The 19,249-nt window shown below is 40.6% G+C and overlaps 1 protein-coding gene and 1 long non-coding RNA gene across 4 annotated transcripts in view; one reads left to right on the top strand and one right to left on the bottom strand.

Moving 5' to 3' along the window:
* The window catches only part of LOC121927625, a 77,668-nt gene that overhangs the window by 9,971 nt on the left and 48,448 nt on the right, over positions 1-19,249 (bottom strand). The gene's annotated exons all lie outside the window — the stretch shown is intronic.
* The window catches only part of NFATC1 (nuclear factor of activated T cells 1), a 157,237-nt gene that overhangs the window by 113,687 nt on the left and 24,301 nt on the right, over positions 1-19,249 (top strand). The window contains exons 9-10 of one of the 3 annotated variants that reach the window (XM_042461421.1): positions 4,998-5,377; positions 5,489-5,678. In XM_042461421.1, coding sequence (XP_042317355.1) covers positions 4,998-5,377; positions 5,489-5,678 — 570 coding nt within the window. Of the gene's footprint in view, positions 1-4,997; positions 5,679-19,249 lie in introns of all 3 variants that reach the window. The other 2 variants (XM_042461420.1, XM_042461422.1) reach the window with 2 other exon arrangements.

Here is a 19,249-nt window from a genome sequence, read left to right as displayed (position 1 = left end):
CTTGGGGTAAGATCTGAAGTTAAGTTACACTGACTTACTTTAAAAAACAACAACCCTGAGTTCATGGCTGAGCAGAGATTTTAGTGACTTCATTCTCTTACTAGTTCAAATGCTAGAAGAATTGCTCCATATCTTACAAAATGTTCTTAGCCTTCACTGGTGTGCAATTCATACTGGATTTGGCTGAATAATACCTCAAGCCTGGTTCAGATTAAGTGTTTTGCAATACAAATAATCTAATTTCCTGCAGATTGCCATGTTTTTCAATTTTAATGTGATAACCAGCCTAAAGTGATAGCTAACTTGAACCTTGATGGGGTATATCCAGCCCAGGAAGCCACATTCATCATATTTTCATGTCTTAATAGAGCAATATCCTTTGTAGTGTAAAAAAAATTCAAGACCATTTAGTATGTGTGGGTGAACAGTGCCAACCCTGGATCTCATTTATGCCGTCGAGCCTGACCTTTTAATTTTTAGATGTGACCTTCTGATTTACATGACTGATACACTACAGTGTGAAAGAGGTGATGCTAAGCATGCATCTGAAAACAGTGAGCATTGCTCATTTTTGTCAGCCTTGGGCTCTGCTTCCTGTTCTGTGCCTATAATTATCTCTTTACTATTTGCTGTGATAATTTTCTAATGATGGCATTTGAAAGCCACAGTGATTTCTTTCCTCCTTCCTTCCTTCCTTCCTTCCTTCCTTCCTTCCTTTTGCATCCTCTCTCCACCCACTATTACTTCACTTTCTAAACCCAAATATGTCACTCTAACTAGGGGAAATAGCAAAGCCAAGGCTCAGTGTCCTATGCTATGTCTTCCTTTATTGTGATACACATCTTCCATTTTACTACTAGCTTCCTGATATGGTTTAGTTTTAAAATTTCACACTAAGTTGAACAAAGTCTTTAAGCTTCTTGGGTCAACTAAATAAATTGCTACACAGCATAGGAGGGACGGTGCCTTGAGTGTTACTAAAGCCATAAAAGGCACAAAGATACAGAGTATTTTTTATGGAAGATGATAGGTGGGCAAATAGTGGCTCTGCAGTTGCTGTTGGACTGCAATTCCCAAGAATCCTAGCCAGTGTAGTCAGTTGTGAGGGATGATGTAAATTATAGTTGAACAATATCAGAGGGCCCACTCCTGTTGTGGAGGGTGCCTATTTTGTGCTGATTTTCCAAGGCGGTTCAGATGGAGGAATGGATGACTTGCAAGTTATTAACCAGGACTTTCCTTTCTAGGGCTATTAAGACGTTTGTAAGTGAAACAATAAGACTACAATTTTGACAGTAGTTGGCCTTTTGAAAAAGAAAAAAACCATCTATACAATGTAGCAGGGCAATCCACATGGCTTCACTTATTGCCCCACATGTTTCACTGTTGTATTTTATTTATATCATATGTATGTTGTGTAAGTGAGGAACAGAGAGCTGGATCCAGTTTTAGTTCTTTCTGGATGAGACCCATTGATATGATTGGAACTTAAATTAATTATTACTAACAAGCATGCACACTGCTTCTTCCAGCACGCGGCTTGCAGCATATGCCGCATATGATGCAGGCACACTTTAAAATGGTGTCCCTTGTACAAAATGGCACAATCAAGGGTGGTTTTGATTGATTGATTGATTGATTGCATATTTTCAAGCTGTGGATGGTTGAATCCATGGATGCAGAATCCATGGATATGACCAGGTGACTGTACCTTGAAACCAATAAAGCCTTGTGACTAATTGTAGTGATACTATTTACACTGGCAAATATTTGCTATCACACTTAGATCTGCCTGAAATGGTTTACTCAGAGTCTCTGGATTACAGCTCCCAAAATCTCCCAGCAAATGTAGAGAACTACTGGAACAGTTGTCAAATAATAATAATAATAATAATATGCTCTGGGTTTATTGCAGGTTACATAGTTGATGGAATCAGCTGTTGTCTATAGAAGGTCTTGCTTCAATAATCTACTTAGGTCTTTAAAACAGGACACAGAACTTGTAGCTGTCTTCTAAGTGCAGTCACTCAATTAATAAGAAGATTGGCAGCTGTATGCATTGTAGCCTTGCTTCCTGAAATACGTGCCTTATTTGTTACTCATCTTAATAGCCATAAGCCACAATAGATAAATTATAAAACTGTGAAACTGAGGAGAACTAACACAGCAGAGCATGCTAGCTTTAGGAAAATATTTTTTTAAAAAATATATCATACTTGGGTCCCTGCAGTAAAGGTGATTCATTATTTTTCATCAAGATTTAATGTATTAATATTTTAATCATCCAGAGCTTTTCATTTAAGTGTATATAACTGAAATAACTCCCCCCCCCCCATATAAAATTCATGTAGGGGTTCATTGTCTTTATCCAGCCAGTCTTGGTTTGATGTCATCATGCAGACTCTTAATAAGAGCCAAAGACACCACTGATTTATAGTTAGTATTGCTCCAAGCATACGGTTCTAATTGCTAAATTGGCTGACAGTATGACAGATGTGTCCGTCTAAGACCAATGTTGTTAGTGTGTATTAAGTCTGAGTACAATCAGTTTGGAGTGTCAAATATTATTTTTTGTTAATAGCACTAAGAACACTGTATTAAAACCCACTGCATTTTAATATATTGCAGAGCTGACCAGGATTATGAAGCAAAAGCTTCCTCTCATCCTACCTAATGCACCTCTGATTTAAAAATCAAAGCTAAAAAGCAAAAAAGCTCATCTAATGAAAATATCTAACTGCTAAGTAGAGTATGCAGGACCTACATTCAGCTGAATGTTTGAACTAGAATAGATCCATTAATTCAGTTGACTTTACATAAAGTAGGTCTTCTCTAGTTGGGACTAGAGGAAGGGCAGGGGTCTTAAAATTGCCTTAGCAACAGCAGAATGAGTAGACATACATGTTGCTTGACTATATTTTTCCACACAGGAGAAAATGTGTTGTTTTTCCTGTTTAAAAGTTAGGAGCCACTTCTAATTATATATTATGTTAAAGTCAGCCTATGAAAAATGCATATACAGATCTGTATCTCCTGCTGTCCTCTTTTTGAAAATGCAATTCTTCTTTTCGGGTGTTGCCTAAATCCCCCCCCCCCTTCATCAACTGTCTTTGTGTCTCCCAAGCAGGCAAAATTTCTGTGATATGCAATGTAAATAGGAACTCTGTTTCTAGATGGAAGATGCTTCTGTAGAAAGCAATAAACTATTCTGGGAATTTAATGTTACCTTTCTTTAACTGAAGAAGTGACTGATTAGCAACTTGTGCACAATTTCATCTAAATGCATCAGAGTACTTAGAATTGTGCTAATTTCTCCCCAGTTCCACATGTACAACTTGTATGATATAGTATACCAAAAACTATTACTGATTCTGAGCCAAGGCTGCAGTAATCTCTTCTCCCTATGACTATATTAGGTGCTGGAAACTTGTGAAATGCAGCTCCCATCATCCCTCAACATTACTTCTGCTGATGTTGGTTGAAGTCTGGCAACTTCTGGAGATCCACACCCTTCCAACACTTTGGTGTAGTTCATAGCTAATAATGAGACATCCTTTAAAGCCAATTCTATAATATGCTTCTCTTGACCTTATGTACAAGCAACATGAGGACTACTCCAATATAGCTTCCATGGTCACCATTTACTCTGGGAAATCTGTTTATGTTAGCAAGATTTGGAAAATTAACTTATCAGCTCCATGCTTTTAATTTAATTAACTTAAGCAAATAAGTTATATATTTATATGGTTATATATTTCTTCTTGACTAAGGCAGCAACATTGAACATATCCGTGCAGTTAATTGTGGTAAATACAGTGGATTGCATTTTTAAATAAAAACACATGTGTGAGGAGTGCAGTCCTATGTATGTTTCTTTAGATATAAGTCTCATTGCTGTTAACGGTGTTTGTTCACAGTGGTCTGTGTACCTGAAAACCTAATCCAATGTCATTATTTACATTTAGCTGGTTTATAGGTAACACCGTGGAGCATAAATGCTGTATACAGACTAGACTTGCTACTTGTCATCATTTGAAACAGCCATGATTGAGAAATTAAAAATTTTTACACTTCTTGCTATAGTGTTGAAAGGCTTGTATTCCATTTGAATTACTGTTGCTCAACACATGCTGAAAACTTTCCCCTTAACTTATAAAGCCAGTTTTTTCTTCCTGTCATTTTTTTATAGACTGGAATCTGTATTCTAATTACCAGTTACTGCTGTAAAGAAATAAATGGTGTAGACTAGATGAAGAAGATGTTGTGTTACAGGACAAGTGGTTCATAGCCAATGTTTCTAAAGTTTTTAATAGTTGTTTCTAACTTGCTAAATAAAATAAATCTTGATTTGGATTCTCCTTGCTGAAATTCCTCTATGCTCTGGTGTGGGCTACAGAAATGAAATGTCGACACCATTCCACTATGTTTCTTCTTGTAGTTTAACGAAAATAGAAGAAATGCTAGATTTTAGGTTATTTAAGAAAAGGTCTTATGATGCAATGGCATCATTTAATAAACTCAGTGCTCTCCCTGAAGTTTTGTTTTGTTGAACTCTGAAAGCCCTTTTCCTGAATCCTTATGCTTGAATTTACCCATTGTGCAGACATCTATCAAGTGGACCATCAGTAGCAGTAGACATGCAGTAGTACATCCAAGTTAAAAAAAAATTCCTTTGATTACTACAAATCCATAGAGCCCTTGGGTCCAGAGCTTCTACTGCAGTGCAGCTATTTGCAAATAGGTTTTTATAGCACATTAGAGCGAGAGGAGAGTCCAAAGAAAATAGTCTTTTTCAATATTAGAACCAGCTGTGACTTTCTTGTGCGGATGACTCATTCATATTTTTTATGGGGTGGGAGAACCAGGCAAAGGACACACAGAGTCTTATTCAAGACGTTGTTTGTTTTTGCAAAGGGTATCCTAGCCACAAGCCAACTTGATCATACCAGTGTGCAACTCCATGTTTATTCAAAGCACTTTTTTCTTTCTTTCAACAGTTCCAATTATAAAAACAGAACCCACTGACGACTATGAGCCTGCTCAAACCTGTGGACCAAGGAACCAAGGATTAAGCCCTCTTTCCAAACCATATTACAGCCAGCAGATCATGATGCCTCCTGATCCTGGCTCGTGCCTCGTGGCTGGCTTCACTTCCTGTCAGCAGAGAAACACTGTGATGTCATCGTCTCCCAGCTCAAGTCCTAAGCTGCATGATCTTTCCTCTCCTGCTTACAAGTGCATCACCAACCCAGGCCACAACCATCTAGGACTTCAGCAGACCGTTGGAGGTGTCCCCACCATACAGGAAGTGCCAAGGTCTATAGTTGTGCACCCAAGTTCTCCAGATCAGTCATCTCACATCATGCTGCAGCCGCAGGTGAGTCAACATCTGAGCAGTAGCTGTTCCCTTGGTTACCAACAAACACTCTATCCCAACAGTCCCTCTTCTCCAGTTCCATCTGTAACCCAAGAGTCAACCTATTTGCAGTCCTGCAGTCCAACTCATTCATCCATAATGGGTCAGCAGCAACTGCCGAACGTACAAAGAATTGAATCTCCAGCAAATCAGCCAATGTCGTTGCCCGAGTTGCATGAGGACAATAATCATAATTTGGCCCCTATTCCTGTAACGATCAAGCGAGAACCTGAGGAATTGGACCAGTTATACTTGGATGATGGTAAGTTTTCTGCAGATGTAGAGGTTGTGTTCAGCCATTTGATGTGCCATTTTTAACCTCCTTAAGCATTCTGATGGCAAAACCTGCCAATTAACCTTGTGGAATGGTGCAAAATTCTGCTTGGGTGACATCTGTGTGGGACAGATTTCTTTATTGTCATCAGCAATAACTAAATGGTATAATATAAATGAAGTATTTGCATGTCCAGTAGCTACACTGCAGTATTCTTAACCAAATGGTCTTGGCTTCTGCCTATGCCAGTGGCTTGTAGAATGGCATTGATTTGGAATTGTAACTGTATATACACATAGATGTTTGCTAATGAGTTAAAGGGCAAGACTGCTTTCCTTTAGTAAAGAAAGGCCAAAGTAAAAAATCTCGCTATAATGTTTCACAATTTGGCCTCTGAAGTTCAGGCTCTTGCTCCACCCACCCAAACACACCCAGCTCAAGACCCTGTCAGAGAGAGAGAAGAATAGGGACCAAATATATATATATATATATATATATATATATATATATATATATATATATTCATTCATTCATTCATTCATTCCATTCACTACTGGATAGTTAGCATGCTAAAGTGAGCTTGTCAAACTTCCTAAGATTTATTTGTTTAGTTCAATAAAGAGTGAAATCTGGAATTTTTTACATCACTGAATTATGATATGGTGCTTACAGCCCTGATAGCTCTTACAAACTTTTGCCTTTTGCAGTTAATGGACACTGTTATATTCTGTAAGAATGTACACTGTTATATAACGCAGTATAATACCTAACAAAGGGGCAGTACAGATGGACAACTCTGTGCTATCCATCTTTGCCCCGCTAAAAAAGAGATGCCTAGAGCTGCTTCTTTTTTGTGACGCCGGAAGCAGGAAGGGGCACCGCCATGACACCACTTCCAGCTAGCAATGTCTGGTCATTGTACAGTGGCAGCGGCATCATGGCAGCCCTCATATGGATGGGAAGCCGCCATGATGCAGGCGTCCGTATGTACTAGGGTTTGGGAGCCAGGGGTTGTTGTGTGCTGCTGAACCCTAGTATTGGCAGTGCCACGCCGCCTTTGGCCCATGTGTACCAGGCCAAAGAAACACTTCTGAACAGCTCTTGTTTTCAAACTGTTTCAGTGAAAGTACACATATGATTTGACTTTTAGGGAAACAAGTTGTAAAAGGCAATTTATTCTAACTTTCAGACATTCACATGACACACACCTGGAATGTGGCCACAAGCCTGGAAGAACCAAAGAGGAATGGTAAAATACCATTCCTTTTTGGCACCCAGTCAGGACCACAGTGGTGGCCCAGATCAGGGCTGGGCAAGGGTGGCTGCTGTGGTCCCAGCAAGGACCTTTTGCGCTGTCTAATTCACCCCTATATCTGTTTCTGAACTATTTCTAAAATGAATCCTAGTTCGTAGGGCTTTTTTCAATAGAATATGGACTTCTTCACTTGCTCCTGAAGCTGGAGGATTTTGGGATACTGCCAAAACATCCTCTTTTTATTCTCTTTTCTGAACAAAAGAGGGAATGTACCAAAACTCTTAACATCTTTTTTTTTTGAAAGGTGGTATTGGTCATCTCTGTATCAGAGAGAGGTCACTTCAGTTATTAATCTTATTAATGTTCTTTCTGTATATTTTGATTCCTACACCACAGAGACATTCAACTATGAAGTTATTTCCTTCCATTAAAACATCAAAAGAGTTAGTGGAGGTTATCAACAAATGTTATCTATGTAAGTGACAAGGGAACACTGTCAGATCCAACAGGAAGAGACTCCTGGAAAGTAACTGATGAGCCAACATTTCTACACAGGGCAGATATTAGTCAGTGTTTCTTTGGCTATGCTGATAACAAATAATGTTTTACAAAAACAACAACAAAAAATGACAGCCCTTTAAGGCAAAGGTCATTTTGGCCATTCCACTTCTAAAAGCTTTAAGTGTCCTGACATTTGGTTTGCCAGCAGTCAAACATTGGTTTCTGCAGACTGAACTTTTATTCTTAATTAAGGGATGCAGCATCCTTCAATTGCAAATACTGTATGAGAAGCTAACATTAAGTAAGTTCTTTGCAACCAATGGAACAATCTCTAAATATGTTAGTCAGTCAAATTTTATTGCTTTTGGCCAATAGCCTTTGCATATCTAAATATGTGTCTTAAGACTTGAATGAGATACAGAAAAATCTCCCCTTTACATGGGATCTGGACTGTCCTTTCATACAGTCATAGCTGTCTGGAAGCTATGTTATGGCTGTGGCTATGGCAAACCTAAATTACAACTCTCAACAAGATTTATCCCTCATCCCCAGGATAAGCAAGGCAGATTTTATGGGCCCCATTCCCACTGGGCAAAAAAGTGCCTTAAATTGCAGCGATTCTGACTTGGATTTTTCCCCCAAGTCGTATTCGAATCTGGTCCATCGTTCCCATTACGAAAGGGTGCAAATGGACACGGGTTTTTTTGACCCATGTTCTTGTTCCCATTGAAATTTTCTTGGTTGTAATTTGAAGCAGACTTTTTTGCTCCCCATTCCCATTGCCCTTCTGGAATCTCTCTTTTTTAAAGCAGCTGTCAGTCAAGCGCCTAGGTGCTTGACGTCACAGCCAATCAAGCTCTTAGGTGCTTTTCCCCTCTGGGAAAGGGAAAATGGAGCCTCTATTCCCCCAAGTCCCTTTGCCTCCCCTATTGCTCCCTGGGCTGTCTGGGGGGGGGGGGGGTTGGTGATCAAGCAGGCATGTAAAAAAAAGGAAAAAAATAGTTTAAAATGGTGTTCAATGGCTCTCCACACACGTCTATCTATGAATGTGGAGCAGGGAGGAGGTTGGGGGGGGGGGGTAAGTGTTTTCCACATTTTGAGGTCAATGTAGCAATTTGCTTTTTTTGGACACCCAACAGAGTGCCTAGGCAATCGAAAGCTTAATTAAAAAAAAAAAGTTTGTCTACACATGTGATCACCTTACCTTGCTTCCCACTCCACCGGGGGAAAGACTACGCAAATGAGAGGGAAATGGCACCAGTAATGCCTTAAAGAGAACAAGCAGGTGACACCCCAGGCCAGCCCTTGAGCGCTGCTCCTCCCATCTCCAAGTTCCCGAATCAGACACCCTTGTCATTCCCATTCATTTGTCCCGAATCTGACTCGGGAGGTGCAAGAAAAACCTCCAAAAAAGTACAGTCAAATTAATCTGATTTATCCGCCATTGATTTGGGTTTTTCCAGGAAAAATCAATTCATGGAGACAGATCCGAATTCCAATGGGAACGAAATTATCACAATGAGGATCGAATGCATGCTCAAATGGGAATGATGCCCCCATAATTCGAGTCTTGATCCGCGTTATAAGCCAGTGGGAATGGGGCCATGAATAAAGCTGTCGCAGGATACAGTGGTACCCCGGGTTACGAAAGTAATCCGTTCCGCGGAGCCCTTCGTAACCCGAAATCTTTCGCAAGCCGAAATTGCCATAGGCGCTAGCGCTGGAAGCCGCGATTCCGTGTGAAAAAGCGCCGAAAAGCACCAAAAAATTTTTTCGTAACCCGAAACAGTTTTTTCTAATGGATTTTTTCGTAACCCGGAAATTTCGTAAGGCGGTGATTTCGTATCCCGGGGTACCACTGTATTTTACTGCCTCACACAGAGGACAAGATAGTGCCTTTCCCCCATTCCTTGTATCAGCCAAATGGGTAGTGGAATTATGATAGGACAGAATTTCTCATTTCATGAGAGCAGCAGACTATCTTAGGTGGAATGTAGGACATGCCATGTGGCACAAACAGCTTTATGCCCTGGCACGTTATCACTGCTTCCCATTTCTAGAAGCTAGTCCTATGTATTAAAAAGAATCTGACTTGTTGAAGGCTTTCATGGCCAGCATCCATACTTTTTTCTGGGTTTTTCAGGCTATGTGGCTGTGTTCTGGAAGAATTTATTCCTGACATTTCACCTGCATCTGTGGCTGGTATCTTCATCTCCATCCTCTAAAGATGCCAGCCACAGATCCAGGTGAAACATCAGGAATAAATTCTTCCAGAACACAGCCACATACCCTGAAAAACCCACAAAAAACTAAGAACTATTAAGAGTTTCCTGTGATACAGTTATATCACTATGATTCCACTTTAACTGCTGTGGTTGTAGTCTGTGGAATCCTGAGAGTCTGTAGTTTTGAGAGGTCCAGATCTCTCTGGATGATATATGTAAGTATCCCTCCTTAAACTGGAAACCCCAGGATTCCATAGGATTCAAGTATAATGAAAGTTAAAGTGAAATAACAGTGCTATAATTGGGTAGTGGGAAATGGCCTCTGGTAGGTGGTTTATATCAATGATGATACTGTTGTTGCCATTTGGTGTTTAATAGGTACTAATGATGCTGAAAAGAAAATGTCATACATACTTTCAGACAGAGGCCAGGAATCAGCATAATGCTACTGAAGTGAAAACCTTGCTAACACAGTCATGTTGGATTACACACAGTTTTGCAAGGAGTTGTCCATACAACTGCATAAGAGATAGTGTACCTCTTGCACAATTTCTTGTGTAACCGCAGGGGTGGCCAGTTGATCTGCTGTTGTGGCAATAATAAATCCACTGTTCTGTTTTACTAATGCTCCTCCTGCACCTTCAATCTGGACCTGGAGCTCTTCTGTTGCTTGACCTTGTCCCTTCAGAGATTTGGCAAGGGCAGAGTCCTGTTCAGTGTGAATCGGCTCTGGGAGGAAAGGCAGTAAAACCAAGAATGGTTTCACTGTTCTTGAAGCAACAAACGCAGCAACTGCCTCATGTAACCCCTTGCACAACGGAATCTGTTTTGGATGCCACCCTTGTACTGATTCTGAAATGCATAACCACTAGAACACACTGTCATCATTGGATAAAGGCCACAAATTGCCATTAAACTGAAACTAACCAGAGTGTACTAAATCTCAATAAGAATTTGAAAACCATTTATTCCACCTACGTTTATTCTTTTCTTATTTTTAAAAGAAACCCTAAAAAATGACAGGGGGAGAATATATGCTATTATCTTTTTTGTTTTTGAAGAAAACAGTGCTCTAGAACTGTTCTGCTGATAATTACTTTCCTCCATGGGGTTACATCCAGACTGTAGCCACATTCCAGCAGAGGGATGCTTAATCCCAATTGATTTGAATTGATTTAAGTATACCTAACTATGTGTTGTTTAAAAGACTTCAGTAAAAACGTCATTCCATTTCAGTGAGATTAACTGTATATCTGAGGTCATAGCTTTTTGTAATGCAAGGCCAAAATTACCTCTCAGCCCATAACTCTGGAGCAGCTCCATTCATTTCTACAGTACTGCTTTGAAGGTGTAGATTGCACCTGCATTTACCTAATTCCATCATCTTTCTGTCCAGACTGAGTGCCCCTCTTGTTCATGAAAATCTATCCTAAGTTACTTGAAATAACTGTGGAAAATGGAATACAGGAACTAAAATGTTTTATCTCTTTGTGCAATTCATTTAGGTTGTCCCTTTTCATCTTAATAAGGGCTTAGCTTGACAGCATTATATAGTTTTTAATATGTCTTATGGAAGGGTATATACCATGAACAAAGAAGTGGCTGGGTTTTTGATCTGTAACTGACAGCATCTATCCAAAGCACCTCATCAGCTTCTTGTCAGTGCCAGTTGGGGTTTTGCCCCTTGTAATTGTCTGTGCACAGCTGTGAGTTTTATAGCACTTTGCCCATGAATGCATACATTTCAACTGCTTTCTTAAAAAAATAAAAGGTAAGTTGGGAGTATTAAACTCTCATGTAAGTATGTAAAAAAGGCAAAACCACAGGCAAAGTGTTATTGAAAGCTGTAGCCTAACCAGCCATTTTAAAGGTGTCTCTTAAAAATAACTTTTTGCAGTAAAAGCTGGGACTTATGGAGGTAATATGAGCTATTGCTAATGTCCTTCCCATGAATTGCTTACACTGTTGAACTGCTAGATGTCTGACATGTCCATATTTCTCCTATATGGCATATATTAAATTCTGTTGCCTCTGCACCATATGTTCAAGGGGAGTATGTGTGTGTGTGTGTGTGTTTTAAATTTATATATAAATTTGAAATGCACATGATTTGGTCATATAGTTTATTTGAACAGGAACTATACCAGACAGAATTATTCTTGCGTTGAAATGTATCCTTTTTCATGCACCTCAGCTTTGTGATTAAAGGGATTGGCTCTCCAGGCATTAAGTTTAGTCTGCTGCTGCTACAATTATGCCTTTTTAAAACTTCTGAGTATGCTCAGTGATTTCCAGTAGTCCAGATGTCATTAGAACATTAGAACAACATGCAGATACTCTGCAAACCCAATGTGTCGACACGTTGGATTGGCTTTTGAGCCTCCACCACCAGTACACCCACCCACCGCCCTTCCTCTCTTTCGACCTAGTCTAGCAGCTCTGGAGGAAAACAAAAGGCCTTCCTCATGGAAAGTTTTAGTAAAGCTGGCTGTGTGCCCAAGCTGAAGACCCCTCATTTATAATGATGATTGAAAGTGTGCATACTACTCTGGGTCACTGACGTTGAGGAGGAAAGTTAGACAAGATGGGTAGAGATATGTGGAAATAAAGAGCTCAAATAATTCATTAGGATCAAACCTTTAATGGACCTTAATGTCTACATTTGAGAGGTGGGCCATTAAATGAAACCACACTAGGTCAGGTCACAATATTAAATTTCCCTTTTTGCTACAACTACCATCTTTTTCAAGAAGGTGCTATCTCAGAGAATCCATTCAAAGTGCTTGGGCAAGTCAAACTCTCTCAGCCTCAGTGGAGGGCCAATCTTGCCAAGAAAACCCATGATGACATCACCATAAATTGGAAATTGATTGAAGGCAAAAACCACAACAAAATCAGAATAAAATTTCATTGCCTACTAGAGTCATGCCAAGCCCTGCCTCATCCAGTTCCCAACTTATTTCTAATGTTCACTGTTGCAGTGTCAGAGGCTTAAAAGGGAGAGAAAGTTGATAAAATAGATGAAAAATTAGAGGAAAAGGAGAGAGCCTGGTAGACACCATTTGATTGCTGAAGAGTCAAAGCATTTGAGGACAGAGGCACATTGAGTCTTGTAAGATTATGTCAAATTCAGTGCATGGAAAAGTCACTGTTTTGTTCTGTCACCTCACAGAATTCTCTAGTAAACATAGTCATGCTGGTTTCCAAATTCTAGGAGTTGAAATTCAAAAAACTAACTTTCCCAAGCTCTGTTCAGGTAATTCCCTATGGACCCATTTTACACTGGCAGTGTTCTATACCAATTGACAGAAGCCTTTGAAGCTTGTGAGAGCACAGTCAGGGACACAAAACTCTTCAGATACTGAGATCATCACTGTTGTTTGAATTTTTATTTTTTATTTTTTTGTAGTTCATTTAGTCTCTAAGTACACTATAAATAAGGGAGAAATATATATGATAATATAGTGGGAGAAAAAAGGGAGGAAGGGCTTACATTAAACAAATTGACATTAAAATAATTGTCGCTTACTATCTGATGTTCTGTTGTTGACTGTTTATCGATCCATTTCCTGTATTGCTATGTACTGTATATGTATTATCCTACTTGTGAGTATGTATTTTCCCTGGATAATGATTAACCTTCCATTTTGAAGCCAAGCCCTCCCTTCAGTCCATCTGCCTTGGTCCAGGCCTCGGAGGTTGAGAGGAACTGCTGGACCTCTTACCCTTTCCCGTCATCACTCCCTTCTCCTTTTGTGTCATGTCTTTTTAGATTGTAAGCCTGAGGGCAGGGAACCGTCTCACTAAAAAGATTGCATGTACAGCGCTGTGTAAATTTACAGCGCTTCATAAATAAAGGTTAATAATAATAATAATAAATGCTGTTTCCCAGTTTTGACCATCCAAATGTAAGAAATGGAACAGCACCATTACTGTTCTTAATGAGAAGGAGTACAGTGGTACCCCGGGTTACGAATGTAATTCGTTCCGCGGCGCCATTCGTAACCCGAAAGATTTCGCTAGCCGAAAAAGCCATAGCCGCTAGCGCTGAAAGCCGCGATTTCGTGCGAAAAAGCGCCGAAAAGCACCAAAAATTTTTTCGTAAGCCGGAAAAAAAAACGTAACCCGAAACAGTTTTTTTCCTATTTATTTTTTTCGTATCCCGGAAATTTCGTAACGCGGTGATTTCGTATCCCGGGGTACCACTGTATATGTTTGATGGGGAATGGTATAGGAAGCCAGTGGAGGGAACGTGAATATGAGTGTCACACGGCCTGAATGAGGAGGGAGATGAATGATTTCAGCAGGTGTGAGAAAGGTTCAGTCATCAAAGAGAGAGATGAACCAAAGTTTTAATGGTAAAAAAGTAACAGGAGCTTTTTCTGTGGTGTATAAGGAGAAGTTATATAGTTGGTGACAGAACCTAAGATAATGCCCAAGTTTCAGTGTGTGATTGATTGGTTGGTGGTAGAGTAAGGAATACAGGAGAGAAAGATAAGACCCAGTGTTGTGTAACAGTTTGAGTGCTTGACTTTGGCAGACCATGGTTCAAATCCCCACTCAGTCATGGAAACCCACTTGGATGACCTTGGGCAAGTTATCTTCTCTCACCCTTAGGAAAGGGCAGATTGCTGATTAAATCTATCTAATAACACCCCATAATAGGGTCACTATAAGTCAGGGTCAACTTGAAGGCAACTCTAATTCACTGAAAAATAGGTTATTGAGCAATAAGCTATTATTGAATAACAACAAGGAGACGGCAAAGATAAACATGTTGAGTTTGAAATAGTTAAGAGATTTCCAAATGGAAATAGGCTACAGGAGATACCATTAATTCTAAAGCAATGAAGTTCAGAGTGTGGCCTCTGAAACTAGGTATTCTACAAGGATAAATTCAGTAATGGTGGACAATGTGCCCCACCTGAGAATGCTGGGTGGATGTATCGCAAGCTAGAAGTGCAGCATGCCACAAGGCATAGACAAAGAGCCCATGCTGGAACACACTTCATAATCCTCTGCAATGCTGGAGGAGTATACAATGGACAAGTCAAATTGGATAAAGTTTTCTGAGGAGAAGACGTTTGAATTCCACTACTCTACATAATCAGTGTCTAAAGATGCTGAGATGTTTTTGTAAAAGGACTGAGATCCTTTGCTGTCTTTTGCATTGACAGTGTTCAAGAGTTTTGTTGTGGCTGACAAGCAGTGCTAAATATTAAAAAGCAAGGAAAAAGAGTACTGTCGTGTACAGCCCTACAGATGCAATAAACTGAAATGCACATAAATGTGTTCCTTTTACATCAAATTTTCAATTAGACAAACGCACCTATTCTTAAATGCTGGATAAGTTACTTAGACTAGAATACCTCTTCCAGAAATAAATGGGAAGGCAACTGAGAATCTCTTCCATTCTTCAGTTGTTCATTTTCTTCCATAATGCCATTTGATATAGGAAGGTTTTAAAAATTTTCTCATAATTTTGCTCGGTGGATAAGGCCCTGCTGTGCATAAGTTATATTAACATTTGTTTGCTTATATGCCTGGGCTGCTCCCCTCAGAAATGTACACTGTGCAGAAACAGAGCCTTTTCCCCCAAGAAAGCATTGTTCAGATGCTTGCATTCATCATTGGAATATGATATTTGTTTGAAATATTTCTGGGGAGTGTCACTGGAGAGCTGCACAGTGTTGGCAGATGAGTCCACAGCCACTGTGGGAGCTGCTTAAACTCCCGTTACTCTAATGACCTGGCCTGTCTTAACAAAAATGCTTCTGGAGAAATTATTTTTCTAAAAGTCGGCCAGTAGCCAAGGTGGGGCCAGTGAGAAGCCTTGTCTCTTTTCATCAAGATTTTGGCCAACCCTATCAATTGCGTAAGATCTGCAGATGTAGCAAAGAGCAGTAGCTCCAGTGGCAGGCTCTTTTATGAAGAGCGGATTAGGATATCCTGGGTGGACACTGGCTTTAGTGGGAGGAAATATGGGTGCTTGTGTTCAGAAATGTGTTTGAAATTTCAGGTAATTGGGTGTCCTTGGCCATGTTGAGGATGAGAGACTTCAAGATCAGATCCTTCTGGATCAATGCCAGTAATCTCATTTGGCGTATAGAAGAATGAGGCAAACAATCAGTAGGAAACAGGCAACCTTGTAATGATTTGTACTGGTAATAACTAAATCCAGGAAGTTGGTCTGCAGAATGGTGTGTGACTAGCAGAGGGTGTGAGAGACACCCGGGAGATCAGAAGACCCCAGATAAGATGGGGCAACTTGGAAGGCACAGCTGATCAGTAACTATACTGAAGCTTAAAAGTTGGGAAGAACACAGAACCAGAAAGGCAGGTAGCAGGAAGCAACTTGTTGTGGACTTGTTGCATTGACAGCAAGATCTGAGACATGTGCCAGTCATATTTACACAGGAAAACAGTATTGACTAATCCCAGTTCAAGACATTGAGCAGAAAGTACAGCTCTAATATATGCTTGGAGCAGCCAATTCCTGGCTTTGAGGTTGTCTCGATTTGGCATTTGCCTGAACCAGAACATGGTGGTTTAGGAAACAGCCATAACATTTGTGAGTGAATGGAGGATTTTGATACCAATAGAATGCACATTCCCTATGTATATTGCATATATTGCATATAGATTATAAAAGGTAAAGGTATTCCCTGTTGACAAGGTTGTCAAGTTGTGTCCGACCGTAGGGGGCAGTGTTCATCTTCGTTACTAAGCCACCCCCTATGATCGGACACAACTTGACAACCTTGTCAGAGACTACTCTGTGATCATGTGGCCAGCATGATTGCAAAGAATGCTGTTTCCCTACCCACCGAAATTGTACCTATTTATCTACTGGTATTTGCATTCTTTCGAACTGCTAGGTTGGCAGAAGCTGGGACTAGTGACAGGAGCTCACCCCATTATGCAGCACGTGGGCCTTGAACTGCCAAACCTGCCGATCTTGCAATCAAAAGAGTCAGTGTCTTAACTACTTGAGCCACTGCATGCCTTGCATATAGGCGATGGATGGATGGATGGATTATACCTATATAGATATAGAAACAAATATATAGGCATAATCTATCAGGAATTCAATCAGTCAAATAAATTCTGAATATACATTAGAAGTAGGTTTAGCCCTGGAAGTTGATATGATAATGTAAGATATCTTAGCAATGTATGTTATTATATTATGAAACAATAAAATAGATCTTTGCTCAATGGTAATGCTCCCCTATTTAGTCCAAGGAGGCCTCACCAAACCTGGTTAGCAATCAAAAATGCAGAATTGCTACTGTTAGTGCTCTTAGACATCTCAGCGGCTTTTGATACCATTGACCATGGTATCCTTCTGGAGCGCCTGGCAGAGTTGGGAATCGGGGGCACTGCGCTCCAGTGGTTCCGATCCTACCTCTCTGGGAGCTTCCAGATGGTGCAGCTGGGGGGACGTGTGCTCCGACAGGAGGGCCCTTACATCTGTGGTCCCTCAAGGAGCCATTCTGTCTCCCATGCTTTTCAACATTTACATGAAACCGCTGGGAGAGATCATCCGAAGACATGGGGTGCGGGGTTATCAGTACGCTGATGACACCCAAATAGTCTTCTCTATGTCTCCGACTGATGCAGTGACCGGGGATGGCATCTCTCCTCTTGTGGCCTGTCTGGAGTCGGTAATGGGCTGGATGAGGGAAAACAGACTCAGCTTGAATCCAGAGAAAACGGAAGTACTCGTGATAGGTTCCCCCGGTCCGGGAATGGCGGTGGTTCCACCTGTCCTAAACGGGATCACGCTTCCTGTGAAGGACTCGATACGCAGTTTGGGGGTGCTCCTTGACTCGTCGCTTCACCTTACATCTCAGGTAAGTGCGACGGTCAGGAGCACCTGTTATCAGCTTCGGCTGATACACCAACTGCGTCCCTACCTGGGCCGGGCTGACCTAGAAACGGTGGTACATGCTCTGGTAACCTCTCGCTTGGACTTCTGCAATGCGCTCTACATGGGGCAACCCTTGTACCATACCCGGAAGCTACAATTAGTACAGAACATGGCAGCAAGGCTGGTTACTAATACACCTAGAACCAGCCATATAACACCAGTCTTAAAAGACCTTCATTGGCTGCCTATTCGCTTCCGGGCGCAATACAAGGCATTGGTTGTTACTTATAAAGCCCTAAATGGCTTGGGCCCAGGGTACTTAGAGGACCGCCTCTCCCCGTACAATCCGCCCCGCACACTCAGATCAACTGGGCAGCAATTGTTAAGGGTTCCAGAGGCCAGATTAGTTGCCACCACTAAGAGGGCCTTCTCCATCTCGGCCCCCAGCCTCTGGAACGCGCTGCCCTTTGAGCTCCTCTCAGCCGCCTCCCTTACCCAGTTTAGGAAGGGGTTAAAAACATTCTTGTTCGAGCAAACTTACCCCTGACTCCCTGACCCCTAAAGTATTCTCTCCTTGCCCCCTTCGTCAGCATGTCAAGCTGGCACGAATTGTGGTGCTTATTGTTTTATTGTAAATGCTATGTTTTGATGTTTTTATATTGCTGTATTGTTGTATGTATGTTGGAAACCGCCTTGGTCTTATAAAGGCGGTATATAAATAAACTTTTACTTACTTATTTTACTTACTGTCATTGAGCATAGTTGTTGACAGTCAAAAACTGTACACTTACTTGGTAACAGTATTCATTTATTTATTTTTTTAGAAAATTCAGAAAATGGGCATTGGTAATGAGCTTTCTTGGTTCATAACTTGTGATAGCATGACACGTGGACTCACTGTGATTAGTGAAATGCCAGCCTTTCATTACTCAGGAACTAGATCCATGTTTTGACCAAGGGGAAAAACCCAAACATTTCTGTGATAATTTGATAATTTGTATAAAATGTTTTAGTATGCATTCCAAATTTGGAAAATGCACAGTTTGAATTTTGGTTAAAAAAAGTCAGCAATGAAACCTGTGCTGCAAATATAGACCATTGAACATAGAATGTCATTAGTGCAATGTATTAATTTCATTATATTTCTATTCCCCTTTTATTGTATGGAAGTCAAGGAGAACCCTAGTAGTATACAGTTCATTCACTGACCTAACCCTGGACTATAGTCTCAGCAAGCTGCTGCCTCAGATGTCTTCACACCATGGCCTGTGACCAATTTACTTTCTATTGAGCAGACCCACCATAACTTACCAAGCTATCTGTAATGGCTGTCTATCATATATATACATAATAGCTGAGTTTGGCTGCATTTGCACTGCAGAAATAATCCAGGTTGACACCACTTTATTGGTCATGGCTTAATGCTCTGGAATTCTGGGAACTGTCATTTGTTGTGGCATCAGAGCTCTCTGAAAGAGAAGGCTAAATGCCTCACAAAATTACAGTTCCCAGAATTTCATAGCATTGAGCCAGTTAAAATGGTATCAAACTGGATTTTTTCTGCAGTGCAGACATAGCCTTTTTGAGACAGGGACCAGCCTTTGAAAAGTGACCTGTGATGCAATGGTGGACAGAAGCAGAGCTTTGACATTCTTTTTATAAAAGGACTACAAAACCCAGACTCCCCCAGTCAGCATTACCAGTT

Source organism: Sceloporus undulatus, chromosome 4 (assembly GCF_019175285.1).
Source record: "Sceloporus undulatus isolate JIND9_A2432 ecotype Alabama chromosome 4, SceUnd_v1.1, whole genome shotgun sequence".
In the NCBI taxonomy this organism is placed as follows: Eukaryota; Metazoa; Chordata; class Lepidosauria; order Squamata; family Phrynosomatidae; genus Sceloporus; species Sceloporus undulatus.
This window is presented reverse-complemented; position numbering and strand designations above follow the sequence as displayed.